The following is a 13882-nucleotide window of genomic DNA, read 5'->3' as shown; positions in this document are numbered from 1 at the left end:
GTACCCTGTTGAAAACAACAGTGGCAGAGTAAATAGTTCTGAGTATGTATAATACGCTTAACCCTTGAACTACATTTAGCATCCAAGATGTGCTTCAATTTTTGAATAGAAAATAAAAAATTTCACTGATGGGCCCTATCAGGAGAAGGAAGTTATTTCTAGCATATGCAGCGAACATTAAGAAAGCTCAATTCACAAGGATGGGAAAGTAGGGTCATGGAGCAGAGGGCCTCTTTACAGCCTTCTCTTTCATACTCCCATAACACAGCACAGGGAAAATTTCTGTGGAATTGTCTAGGATGTCCCCAGGCTGGGTTAGGCTTCCTCCAATTCTCCTGCTACTCCCCAAACCCTTCTTTTGTTTATAACTTTTTTTGGAGTTATGGCTGTCTCTACAAATCTCATGAAAATTATCAATATTCCTCCTAGTAAAATGCACAAATACACACCACACACAATTTTGCAAATTAATGCATCATCTTCCTGAATGATCTCTTGGAAAGAGCTCCTTTTTAATAAAGTGGTTTGCATTATCTTCAGTGAATGAGTAAGTTATTTTGAACACAGAAATTCAAAAATCTATTTGAACATAGAATTTGCCATTTGATTTTCTTTTTAAAAACATAGTATTTATAATCCTGATTTGTAACCCTCCCAGCAGATCTGAGGTAGTTCACTTGTTTTGACTTACTGTGATCAGCATTTTGAAAAACACTTTAGGTGTTCCTAAAATGCTTAACTTCTGGAGAAGTTTTATTTCTTTTTGTTAGGAAAGCATAGCAAGCATTTATGTATGCTGTCCCAGAAACATTTTGTTATAATTTTAATGGGAAATAAGCAAAGAGATAATATTATTTCTATATTTGTTCCTATTAAACAAACAGTAGTAACACACAGAATCTTGGTCATCATTCAGACTCTAAACCCAAAACATATTGCTTGGGAGAAATAGATGTACACATGTACATAGCCACTGTAATCATAGAAGACATTTTTCAAAAGTATGAAGAGAAAGAAGTCTTTTAAAACTCATCCTTAATGGATACATAAATAGCACTGCCAAGGAGTCAATCTATCAATTTCTATATCTATTTTATATTTTAAGATTGAGACAGAGAAACTTTCCAGATATTTGATGTAAGAATTTGTTTTGAAAAAGTTTGGTAATTAATATAAAGCTACTCTAAAATTAACTTTTATTGTTAGAGACACATCTTTAGAAAAGTTTGTAACTATCAACATTTACCATCTTATTTCTTCCTTTGAGACCAAGCATCACAGACCAAAAGCCACAAAGTTTAAAATAATTTATTATTGTTGCATGACATTTGCCAGTAAAATAAATTATAGAAACTATAGCGTCTTTATAAACTATTTAGTATATCATATTCACTTCCTAATGCTTACTGCAGTAACTGTATGAAATTTAATTAGATTACATTTTAGCATTAGTCAGAAGATTTAAAAACTATATAAAATGTTTTCACAGTACTTTGGATTTATAAAAGACCCCATTATTTTAACTTTTGTGCAACCTGTTTGAAGTGTATAAAAAAACCTTTTACAAACCAAAAGGTGCCGTATGGTTTTACAGAGCTGCTGAAGACATCTTACTTTCTTGATTTTGTACTTAACATCCATGTGGTGCACTTTTTCAGGCATTGTAATAAGTGCAAATAAGTAATCAATTATTGATTTCTAAAAATCTATACCAATAGACAACATTCAGGCTTGGCAACATTTTGAACATTCAGATATAAAAATTCAGTAAACAATTTATGCACGGTATTTTCTCTCCCTGTCCTCCCTCTCCCTCCTCCCTTCCCCTATCTATTTGGTAAAAAAAAAAAAAAAAAGAAGTTCAGCTTAAATTTAAGTCCTAGGGCCTGACAAAGTGACCCTGGATATATGTCATCTCCAGCCATCTGTTTCCTTTAGTTCTCATTACATCTGTCCAGGCTCTTCTATCAGCATCAATCCTTTCCTGCAGGGACATGAGAGTTTTCACATCCTTGCTGAAAGCATTTTGTTCTCCACTGTAACAGCATGGGGCGAGACATTGTTTGGAGTCTTTGTAACCAGTCTGTTCAGTCCTGGTCCCTTTCCAGTCCCGATCCCTTTCCAGACTCTGGAGTCCTGACAGAAGAGAAGCTTGCAAGGTAGCAGCAAAATGCTGCATCTGTTAGAATCTCACAAACTCACTTGGTCTTTGAATGTCCGTTCTTGGATAACGTCGTTATCCATTCTCTTCTCCTCAGTGAACTTTGATGGAATATTTCCGCAGATTCAGAAACTGGAAAAGCTTGTCTTTTGTCCTCTTCTTCAAGGCCATCAGGGCACGTGTTTTCTCCTCCACATCTTGATCTATGGCAAAAATGATCTTGGCTCTCTCCTCTGCTTTCTTGTCTCCAGAGTTTCTGAAGAGCCTTTGTAGTGATTCTTGGTCTATGTTTTCAAAGATGTTGCCCACGGCTTTCTTACGAGAGGCTGTGTCGAAGTGGTAGCCGTGGATGGACGGGCTGACTCGTAGCGACGTGGACATGATGATGGCTTGGTGGCTTCGCTTTGCTTTCATCGATGTGGGGATCTTCCGGAATTCAGCTCCCAGGCTTTCCAGAGAGTCTGTAGTGAAATCATTCTGGGACTGCTATTTAAAGTGTGAACAAAAGCTCCAGGCTCAAATTACACTGGTGACATCAGAGTGATCTCAAGGAAGAATAATCACAGAAAGGCTTAACAGTTGAGTTGCCAATATCCTGTCCTTGTGTAAAACATTACTAAAAGCTGTGTTCAGTGATTAGGGGCAGGGCTGTGAGTATTCATTTTACTTCATATCTGGCAGTAGGATAATATAGACCTGGGCCTTCCTTTAAGAAAATAGCTGAAGACAGGAAAATACAAAGATAAGACATAAACAAGGTTGCTTAGACTCTCAAATCTTCCTAAACCACAGTTATAACAAGCAGTTCTGCTAACCACAGGAAAGCTTTCATTCCCAGAGAAGTAATTAAAGTGCACTGCAAACACTTGGCAGTCCACATCAGTGCCCTTTGGACGTCCATATCAGGGGCACCTCCAGAGCTACTGAGAGAAAGTTGAGTAATCAAGGATAATAATTTGGCATGTGATCAATTCTAGGACAGGATTTTAAGTACAAAACGCTGACATGACACAGTTTGAAACGGTGACTTTTCGGAGATTGTGTATAAGTGCTAAGTGTCGCTGAAGACAATTGTAATTTGAATGTAGTAATCATATGAATAGTAGAGGCTATCTCCTTAGGCTTGTGTGTACATCCACAACAATAGCTATCAAAAAAGTCAGCAGGAAAAGTTAATCGGGTGTTTTACGTGCACCGTGCCCAAAATGAATGAGGTGATCTTTTGTTTTCAAATTGATTTTGGCATTACCCAGACATACAGCAATAACTTCTTTGGAAGAATATAAATGTGTTCTTCCTGCCTTTCACAATATTCAAGCCAGCCAGTGTCCCCACTGACCTCTGGAGTTGTCATATGCTAAATGTGAGCTTCAAAGTGTCCTGGAGATTCTCTTTGTGGATCTTGTGCCTGGTCCTCTTTCTAGTCCTTTAAGAAAGCAGGACAGGTCTTTTATTTTCTTTTATCTAGTCAAGTAAGATCTAGAAAATGCACAAAGGGAGACACAGTGGGGAAGGTACCTCACTAGAAAATTGAGTTGGAGACTCTCCTTATATTTTCTTCATTCATTCACTCACTCACTTATCCACTCGTTTATTTAATCAATATTTATTAAAAGTGTGTTATTAGCCAGAACTTTTCGAGGCATTGGGAATGAAACAGTAAACCAAACAAAACCAACCCAACCAAACCAAACCACGCAAAGAATCCCTTTTTTACCTTAATGAAGTGTATGTTCTACTGGGAAATAGACAATAGAAACATACATTTATAATATATACCATGTCAGGGAGTAATGAATATTATGAGTAAAAATGAAGCAGAGTTGTACAGGAGTGGAAAGAGAGGGTTGACATTTTCCTAGGATATTCAGGCACAACTTCTTGTAATGAGACATTGTGCAAAGACTTGATGGAGGTGAGAGAGGCAGTCAGCTGTATGGATATCTGCAGGAAGGGTGCTGTGGGCAAAGGAGCAAGTACAGAGGGTTGAAGAAAAGAGTGTGCAAGGAGTGTGTGGAAAACAGCCAGGGACCAGTGTGGTCAGAGCAGAGTGGCCAGGGCAGAGTGGGAGGAGATGAGGTAACGGTGAGTAGGCAGTGGAAAAAGGGCAGGAGCAGGCTGTGTGCAACCTCACAGGCTTTGATTGTGTTTTTAGCTCGTAGGCTGTAGGAGACAGGTAGGCTTTGGAGAATTTGGAGAAGAGAAATGGCATGGTTTTTCTTATAATTTTAAAAGATCACTGACACGTCTTAGAAGAGAATAGATTTCAGGGAAGTAAGCAAGGAGTGGGGAGCAGGAAGACTAGTCAGAAGATGTTCAAATAATCCAAGAAAGAGAGGATGAAAGTTTCCACTAGGGAGAATGTGGAAGTAGTGAGAACTGATTCAATTCTGGCATATTGTGAAGGTAAAGCTAAGAGGATTGCTGAAAATTTGGATATGAGGAATGAATGACAAATAGGAGCCCAGGCTGATTTCTTCTGAAGGATGCCTCCTTGAAAGACATTTCTAGGTGTGCCACTGTTCAACTCTCCAGCCATGCAACTGATGTGTGTTCCAGTTTTTCCAAGGGTTCCAGAAGAACCCTTTGTTCTGCTGTCTATGACTATGGATTTTACAGGCCTATATAGCACACTTTTGTGGCAGCATCACTTCCCTTGCTAAATTAGAAAAAATTATTATTATGGCAACAAGGATTTACTGAGCTTTTATTATGTGCCAAGCAGAGGACAGGGATTCACAAAACCCCTCTTAATTATTGTCATAACTCAAGGACTTATCAATCTTTTTTTTTTTTTTTTTTTTTTTTTTTTTTTGGAGACAGAGTTTCGCTCTTATTGCCCAGGCTGGAGTGCAATGGCACGATCTTGGCTCACCGCAACCTCTGCCTTCCGGTTCAAGTGACTCTCCTGCCTCAGCCTTCCGGGTAGCTGGGATTACAGGCATGCACCACCATGCCCAGCTAATTTTGTATTTTTTTTTTAGTAGAGGCGGGGTTTCACCATTTTGGTCAGGCTGGTTTCGACCTCAGGTGACCTACCTGCCTCGGCCTCCCAAAGTGTTGGGATTACAAGCATGAACCACCGTGCCCGGCCTCAATCTTCTTATACTATGTTCTTTCTTGAGGTGATTCTTATGTGGGCTCATGCTTTTTCTGATACCCTATTTATTGATTACTCCTGAATTTTGATTCCTGCCTAGCCCTGGCCTCTGAAGTGTAGACTCATTTATTTATCTAACTAATCAATATAAATATATGAAAATATGGTATACATATTCATTCTGTCATAAAATAAACCTTGCTATGATCCTTAATAACTCCCTTTCTTTCTCTCCCTATACATAATCTATGGTCAAGTTCTGTCAGTTCTATCTAGAAAATGTTTCCCAAAGCCTTCTACTTTCTCTCTATTTTCATTGCCATTTATGCCAACCATTCATATGGTGGATGCTGTGATGCACGATCCAGAACTCCCTTTAAGATTTTCCCAAGTGCGGCTGGGCGCGGTGGCTCAAGCCTGTAATCCCAGCACTTTGGGAGGCCGAGACGGGCGGATCACGAGGTCAGGAGATCGAGACCATCCTGGCTAACACGGTGAAACCCCGTCTCTACTAAAAAATACAAAAAAACTAGCCGGGCGAGGTGGCGGGCGCCTGTAGTCCCAGCTACTCGGGAGGCTGAGGCAGGAGAATGGCGTAAACCCGGGAGGCGGAGCTTGCAGTGAGCTGAGATCCGGCCACTGCACTCCAGCCCGGGCGACAGAGCGAGACTCCGTCTCAAAAAAAAAAAAAAAAAAAAGATTTTCCCAAGTGCTCAGCTATCAGCCCGCTTTGGGGACTGCCACTACTGAAGCTTACGTCACCTAAGGCTACCCTTTTTCCCTTCCAGGTGCAGCTATATCCAGTGACTGATCCACATGGTGGTGTAAAATCCTGCTCTCCTTGTCCATGTCAACTCTAAGGGGTCATCTAACCTTCAGAACACCTTTCAGCGTAGGCTGAGATCTCCCTCTGTCCAATCTTGCATCTTTCCCATCTGCAGGCATTGATGCTGACGGCACTCCACAACCAGTCACCTGCCGCTGATCTGCATCTCAGAGTCTGTTTCTTCGGGACCCCAGCCTAAATTATTCTATCATCTCTCACTAGACTAAAACCAAATAACTAGCTTTCCTGGCATTCCTGATTTCCCTCTTGCCCCAAATTCCCTGCACAGCACCCAGAGCCATATTTCCTAATAAGCGCTCTGATTAAATCACTTTTGCGGTAAACTTTGCATGACCTCTTTGAACATGACCTGCTGTGTCTTTATGCCTTCAAATTCCTTAGATACACCACATTCATTCCTGCTGTAAGGATTTGCATATCCTTCTCCTTTTCTAGAATGTTATTTTAAATACTTTTTATCTCAGGTATGTAATTATATATATAAGTATATACAAATATATATAAAGTATATATATTTACATATATTTTATTTTATACTTTATTTTTATATATATAATAAGTTTTTATCTCAGGTGGGTAATTCCTGGTTGCTCATACAATCTCAACTAAAAGCTACTTGCTCAGAGAGACTTTCCTAGTTCTTGCCAACATACCCATTACTCTTCCTTAGTAGCACTTTTTATTAGAGTTTGCAAACATACATTTATTTGGGGGATTACTCATTCAAAGGCTCTATCAAGAGCAGGGATTGGATCTACCTTTCTCACCATGTTCAAAGTTCCAAGATCACTTAATAAAAGGATTGTTTTTTATAGTAATGTTAAATGACAGCATATGCAATTATATTTAATTCTCCTAACTACCCTTTGCAATAGGAACTATTGCAGTTCTTAAGTCAAAAATAAGAGAACTGAGGCAATAAAAAATCTATTCCTGTAATAAATGGAAGCATGGCTCCATAAGATGTCCATGTTTTAATCCCTGAAATTTATGAATATAAGCAAATGGAAACTGTAAACAGCAAAAGAGATCTTGCAAGTATGAACAAGTTCAACATCTTCAGATGTGGAGATTTATCTGGGATTTTCCGGGCAGCCCATGTAATCATGAGTTCTTACAAGAGGGAGTCAGAAGGTCAGAAAGGAGAGAAGATGCTGGGTTATTGTCTTTGAAGATGGAGGAAGGAGCTGTGCGCACAGGAATGTGGACAGCAGTTAGAAACTGGAACAGACAAGGAAACAGATTCTCCCCTAGATCCTCCAGAAAGAACAGATTCCTGCAGACCCATTTTGGATATCTGGCATTCTAAACTATAAGATAATAAATTTGTGTTGTTTTAACTCACTAAATTCATGTCAGTTTTTTACAGCAGCAATGGGAAAATAATATACTCCCCTCTCCCTTCAGCTATAAGACAACCTGAAGCCAGGGCTACTTGACTCCAAAGTCGATGATCTTAAACTCTATCCTGCATTGCTTTCAAATTAGCTGCAAGCTCGGTCTTCAGAAAGTGTGGATTATATTTTTACATGACATTGAACAGCTCTCCTTGAGTACTGCCTACAAGCATTCAGATGAATTTGAGAGATTAAGGAGTTTCAAAACTGTTTAGAGGACAAGACCGTCTGCAGGAAAACAATGTCAGTTTCTGTTTCCCAGAAATGTGACACATGCCCTAAGGTTACAATTTGCTGATGCTTTTTGCCAAAGGGGACTCTATGTATGCTAACTCTATGTATGCTTGGAAAGGTGTTTACTGTTGCCATCCTGTTCTTTCCCTTCTTTGTATAAATATTTTCAGTGAATGATGTGGATAACAGGATCTAAAAAGATATTCGCAAGATTCACAAATTGCATGTGGACACCTTATAGAATTGTGCTTTCTACAGTAAAGACAGAAGATAATGAAGACTGATTAAAAGAAGCAGCTTCTGGTCTAGCCTATTTTCTTCCAGGCATCAGTTTTCCTGTTTTTGTTCATTATACAAAGAGATTTAGTATCTATTTGCCAGCAATAAATGAGCCTCATTAGTTTTGTGTCCAATGAAGAGATTTGAGAGAAAAGATAAAGAACAAAATTTATTAAGTGACTAGTATATCTGGTTTCCTACATATAATAACTAAATTACTCTTTACAACCATATTGGAGGTAGGTATTATTGACCTTAATTTTCACACAAGCAAGGAATTGGACTCATTGAGGCTAAACAATCTGTCCATGGTAAGTGTAAAACCTGAATTCATTTCCAATTTTTTTTATATCTCCAAAATCTCTTCTGCCAAGAGTTCCCTGAACATTTGTTGCTCCTCCTTTTGCCATGCACTGTGCCTTAGGTTTGTCTTTTTAAATTAAAAATGATGGTGCATTCTTACTTATAGCTTTAGTGCATGGCATAGCAGCTGGTACATAGTGTACATCCAATGCACAGTTATTTAATTATTACATTAATAGATAAAAGAAATTAAGTGCACAGAAAATTTACTTTGATGCTGTCTTTGTGCACTAGCTTACCTCTGTGGCAATTTCCTGAAGGCGACTGGAGTGTAGAGGCCAGCAATCTGAAATCTGTACTTGAAACATCAGCTGAATTGTCCCTGGACATTTTTGCTTTAACACAAAAAAGTTCATGCTGTGTTTGAATTCACAAAGCACTTTCACATATATTATCTCATTTGACTTTCACTACATCACTGATGTTATCTTCATTTTACAGATGAATAAAACGTAAGATTACAGAAGTTAAATGAGATTTCCAGAATCTTAGCGCTAATTAAATGAAGAGCTAACCCTGAAACTTTTATTTTCTAATTTCAAATTCTGTGTTTTTTTCTACCATAGCATAGCTTCTTCATTATACTCATTATTTATTCATCTCCTACAGTTTAAAGATTCTACTGCAGCTTTCTTCCATTTGCCTTTTCATGAACTTATTCAGTGATTTATAGATTTATTCACAAATATTTGTTGAATGCCTACTCTGCGTCAGGCATACATTGAGAGGGAAATGGACATGGCCCTTGTATTTGTGGAACACAAGGTCTAAAGAAGAAAAGACACTTTAAACAAATAAGTAAACATGTAATTATACGAAGAAAATGTTTATACATGCTAGAGAATGAAAATCATCCAAAGATATAAAGGAGAAAACAAGGCGAGGCTTCATTTAAATTGGTCGGGTCCTGGAAAGCCTGTGGAAGAGCACAGCAAGGAGCTTTGGAGATGGAAGGAAAATCCTGTGCAAAGGCCCTGCGGTAGGAATGAGTTAGAAGCAGAAAAGCAGACATAAAGACAACGTACATGGGGAACAGAAACCAATGAGGAGAGGAGAGGAAGACAAGGCTAGATTGGCAGGCAGAAGCCAAATGCTGCAGGGCGCTGAAGGCCGTGTTAGAGATTTAAAATGTTATCCCAAGTGCAACTGGCAGTCTTTAAAAGTTTACAAGCATGGAAGGAAAACTGCTCAAGTTTTTAGATTTTGTTTTCTTCTGAAGTCACTTTGCTCAGTGAGGCTTTCCTAATTCCTGCCAATATACCCATTACTCTTATTTAGTAGCACTTATTAGAGTTTGCAAACATACATTTATTTTGGGGATTACTCATTTAAAGGCTACCTCTATCAAAAGCAGGGATTAGATCTACATTTCTCGCTATGTTCAAAGTCCCTAGATGGCTTAATAAAAGGATTGTCTTTAGAGTAGTGTTAAATGACAACGTACACAATTTTATTTAATTCCCGTAATGACCCTTCGCACTTTGGCTGTTGGACCATTAAAGACAACAACCAAAAAAGAACAATCATGGTTTCAGAGAGCAAGCAGATTATTTGAAAGGCGTTTTGGAAGTAAACGCAATGGGATCTGGTGATTTGGATAGAGGGTGGGATAAGGGTCAACGGAGCTCCCAGGTTGAGTCTTGAGCAGGTTGGTCAGGAAGGCTGAGGTAGGGCATCTGAAGGTGGAGAGAGCATGAGAGAAAGATCAAGAGTTCAGACATGCAAAACAGTAAACCTGAAATGCCTGCAGCACAACCAAGGAGGCTGCTGAATACAGGAAACTGGAGTTCAGAGGAGAAATCTGAAGTATAAGTTTAATTCTTTATTATTTTTCAGTAAAAATTATCAAGTTTCTTCACTCAAGTTACGTATAAATCCAGAACCCAAAATGATGCCTGGCATGAAGTAAATTTTAAGTAGTTTAGAATTTTTTCGCATAAAAAATATTTAGTATTTAGTCCAGAGAGGGATAAGCAACACACAAAGCTGAAAGCGCCGCTTAGTGGCTGTGTTGTTTCTATTTTTCTGGTGTTGAGTGTCTTTCACTTTTCCATACTTAACAACGGAAGTGACGATCATTCTCCTAAGTAGTTCGTTGTTTGGGGTCATTTTCACATAAGGTCTATTCTCGGTTTCTATTCTTTCGTAGTTGTGGTTGATCTCTTTTAAAATTAATCAGTTAACATTTTCTTTCAGCGAAACTTTGTTAAATACATTTTCGTCTTTAATTATTGCTGATAAGAAAGAGTAGTAGGCAATTTAGAAATTTCAATTCTAACATTTATTTTGGGGATCATAAAGAGGGAAAATAGGAAGAAATTCTGAAGCATACAGATTTCAAAAAATAAATCTGATGAAATGCATTTTCAAAGGCTTTCTGTCAAACCATGGTGAAAAATCTGCTACTTTATTGAAAAGAATTATAGCCAAAACAATTTTTTAGAAGTGCCTCTTTTCATATGATGTTTTTGCATGTGAAATGAAACAGCTGTCTTTTGTTAAACCATCAGTCTATATTTGAAATGTTTCCTAAAAAAGGAACGGAAGATAAGCTGTTCTTTTTTAAAAATTTTAATTAGCTGTTCAGATTCAGATATTGAGCCCCTGGTATTTATAGCTTCTTTAAAAAGAAAACAGTTGTGAATATAAACTAGCATGCTTTTCTCAGGAAGTGAGCATGAGATATTTATATGTATTTCTACTAGTGTGTGTTTCTAAAATCTATGACTAAAGCCAAAATAAGTCTTTATGAACTATCTCTTCCCACTCCTCATTCCAACTCTCTCAATGCGGGCTTCTGGCTGTGTTTTGTGACGTTGCCACACTTCAGTCATTCTCCAGGAGGGATCCATAAGGGAAATAGAACTTCTTACGTGAGCTTCCCAGATGTTATAAGTAGTATTGTAAATGATACCCAGGGCCATTCCTGAAGCTCATCGTCTATTTCTTTTCTTTTCCTGATCAGGGTGCAGCCACATCTGGCTCTTCTCTTTGCAGGACAACCTAATTCTATCTTTCTAAGAGCTATAAGCAGCCCAAACTGGTGAGGGTATATACAGAAATTTAATTAGCAAAGGTTCATAACATCAACTGAGTGGAAGTCCTGGAATGCTTTGTGAGGTGAAGCGAAACCTCGGCAGGGACAACATGTCTCAGTTCAAATGTTTGAAGGGTTATTGTGCGGAAGAAAAACCAAGCTTGTCTGAAAGGCACCTAGGGATAGATAGAAATCAGGCTTATCAGTAAGCTCCAGGAAGACATATTCTGACTCAGCGAAATTAAAGAGAGAGTTCATGAAAGAATAAGCAGTGACGGCGTTCACATAGAGTCACCTGGATGACCACCAAGCAGGTGTAGAGCAGAGGCATGTCATTAGTGGGAATAGATTAGTGTTTATTTTTATTTATCTTATTTTTGGCCTATGAACTGTAGCCTATGTCACCAAGTTACACACACATATAATAGCGTAATAGTTTTGTTTCAGTTATTATAATAAAAGAACAGGCCAAGCGCGGTGGCTCGCACCTGTAATCCCAGCACTTTGGGAGGCCTCAGTAGATGGATCACTTGAGGTTAGGAGTTCGAGACCAGCCTGGTCAACATAGAGAAACCCCATCTCAACTAAAAATACAAAAAAATTAGCTGGGCGTGGTGGTGTGTGCCTCTAGTCCCAGCTACTTCGGAGGCTGAATCACTTGAATCCGGGAGGTGGAGGTTGCAGTGAGCTGGAATCATGCCACTGCACTCCAGCCTGGGCGACAGAATGAGACTCTGATTTAAAAAAATTTAAAAAGTTTTAAAAGGATGTTTGTGGGTGTGTCTGGGGTGTGTATGTGTGTAGGGTACAAATATAATGGATACATATTATAACTGAAACACAAATTTCAAAAAGAAGTAACTTTACTAGCCTTATGCCCTATATTGTTTTTCATTCTATTATATTCTATTCTATCATATTTAACAAAAAACTGCTCCCAGCCCATGGAACCCATCTCAGAACTCTCTAGTGGGCCGTAACGTACAGTTTGAAAACCTCTCAACTGGATAATTTTAATGACCTTTCCACTGCTCTGCAGGGGAGATAGTCATCATTTTCTTCAATAAACTTTTGCGTAATGAGTTGTTGCTGCTGCTGTTTTGGGCAGTTTTGTGTAAGACCTTCAACATAACTACCCTGCACTGACAGATAATCCCATACTACACTACCATCATTTTTGGAGTTGTTTTAAAAATATCTCTTTAACTAAACTGTAGGAACATATAAAATGTCTCAATAATTTAGACCATATGGACACTCATTCATGTCTTTCTTTGTGTATTTGTCCTTTTACTTAATAAAATAAAGTTTTAATTTTATTTCTAGTGCCTTCCATCCACTTTGCTGTCTCCTAGAGAAACGAATACTATATATGTTTATTAGTCCTGTGAGTCACTCCTTCAAACATCCCAAAGTGTCCCTTCTTCCATTTATAGAGGGATAATGAAATGGAAGCTGGAGAACCAAGGTAGTGAGAAGAGGACAATGACAAAGGACACTAGCGGTGCTGTTGGGTATGGGGTGAGGTCCTGCATAGCTCTGGGCAAAAGTTGATAAATACAATCCCAAGACCTAACTACACTCCCTACTCAACAGCCACCTGTTTAAGAACGCATGGCATGAAAAACTGACCCGCAGCTAATTTACTATTTGTTGATACATCAATTAAGACTGCCTAAAATGCCAGGCAAGTTCATATAACTGCATAAAATCTAAGCATGTACCTCTAGAGAGAAACTTAGTTTTCTACTCGAGTATGTCAACCCTAAGTTTTTAGACAGCCTAAAGGGGTTAAGGCTGCTCTGGGAAGGGAGAGAAAGTAGCTTTTGGTATAGTAATGTGTTTCAGGATCACTTGTAGATTAGCACTCAAAAGGATATATTATGGATTTTTAAGTCTCAGATGCAGAGGAAATGGATCATAGTCTCTAAACTTTGTAGTTATTTTGAACATTGATTAATGTTGGAAGTAAATGCAATGGGGTCTAGTGATTTGGATACAGATTAGTGATTTGGATGGGGGAAGGGTCAACGGAGCTCCAAGGTTGAGTCAAATAAGCGTTTGATATTGATCACTGAACAATATCAAATAACTGTTTACTGAGCCCGTTAGCATGTACTGACTTTCATTTATTTTCCCATAATTTTTCAAAGTCCCTGACATCAACTTACTGTGTTATCTTTTGTGGTTTTTCTTCTCAAGGTATAATATTCTACATAGGCTCACAAATCTTATTAAGTGTTATTTCTAGTTAACTGTGTTCTAAGTTTTACTTTAGAATTATTTAGAAACTACCCGCATTAAATAATCCCTCTAGTGATTAAAATGGGTTCAGCTGAAATGTTAACTGACCTATGCCATGTGTCCTACCACGTAGATTTTGTAAACAGAATGGAACCACCATAACCTTCTTAAAAGTTTTATTTATTTTACGTTAAATTCTGGGATACATGTGCAGAACATG

At 38.3% G+C, this 13882-nt stretch overlaps 1 protein-coding gene across 1 annotated transcript; it reads right to left on the bottom strand.

The window, feature by feature from the left end:
• Positions 1-1179: 1179 nt before the first annotated feature.
• Positions 1180-2658, bottom strand: TCIM (transcriptional and immune response regulator). Its single transcript, XM_017885335.1, has one exon. It carries the CDS (start codon positions 2573-2575, stop codon positions 2255-2257), a length of 321 nt encoding a protein of 106 aa, XP_017740824.1. The 5' UTR covers positions 2576-2658; the 3' UTR covers positions 1180-2254.
• Between the last annotated feature and the right edge of the window lie 11224 nt (positions 2659-13882).

This window comes from Rhinopithecus bieti, unplaced genomic scaffold (genome assembly GCF_001698545.2).
Source record: "Rhinopithecus bieti isolate Rb0 unplaced genomic scaffold, ASM169854v2 scaffold_13689, whole genome shotgun sequence".
NCBI lineage: Eukaryota > Metazoa > Chordata > Mammalia > Primates > Cercopithecidae > Rhinopithecus > Rhinopithecus bieti.
Note: the sequence above shows the minus strand (reverse complement) of the source record. Positions and strands in the feature narration are given on the sequence as shown.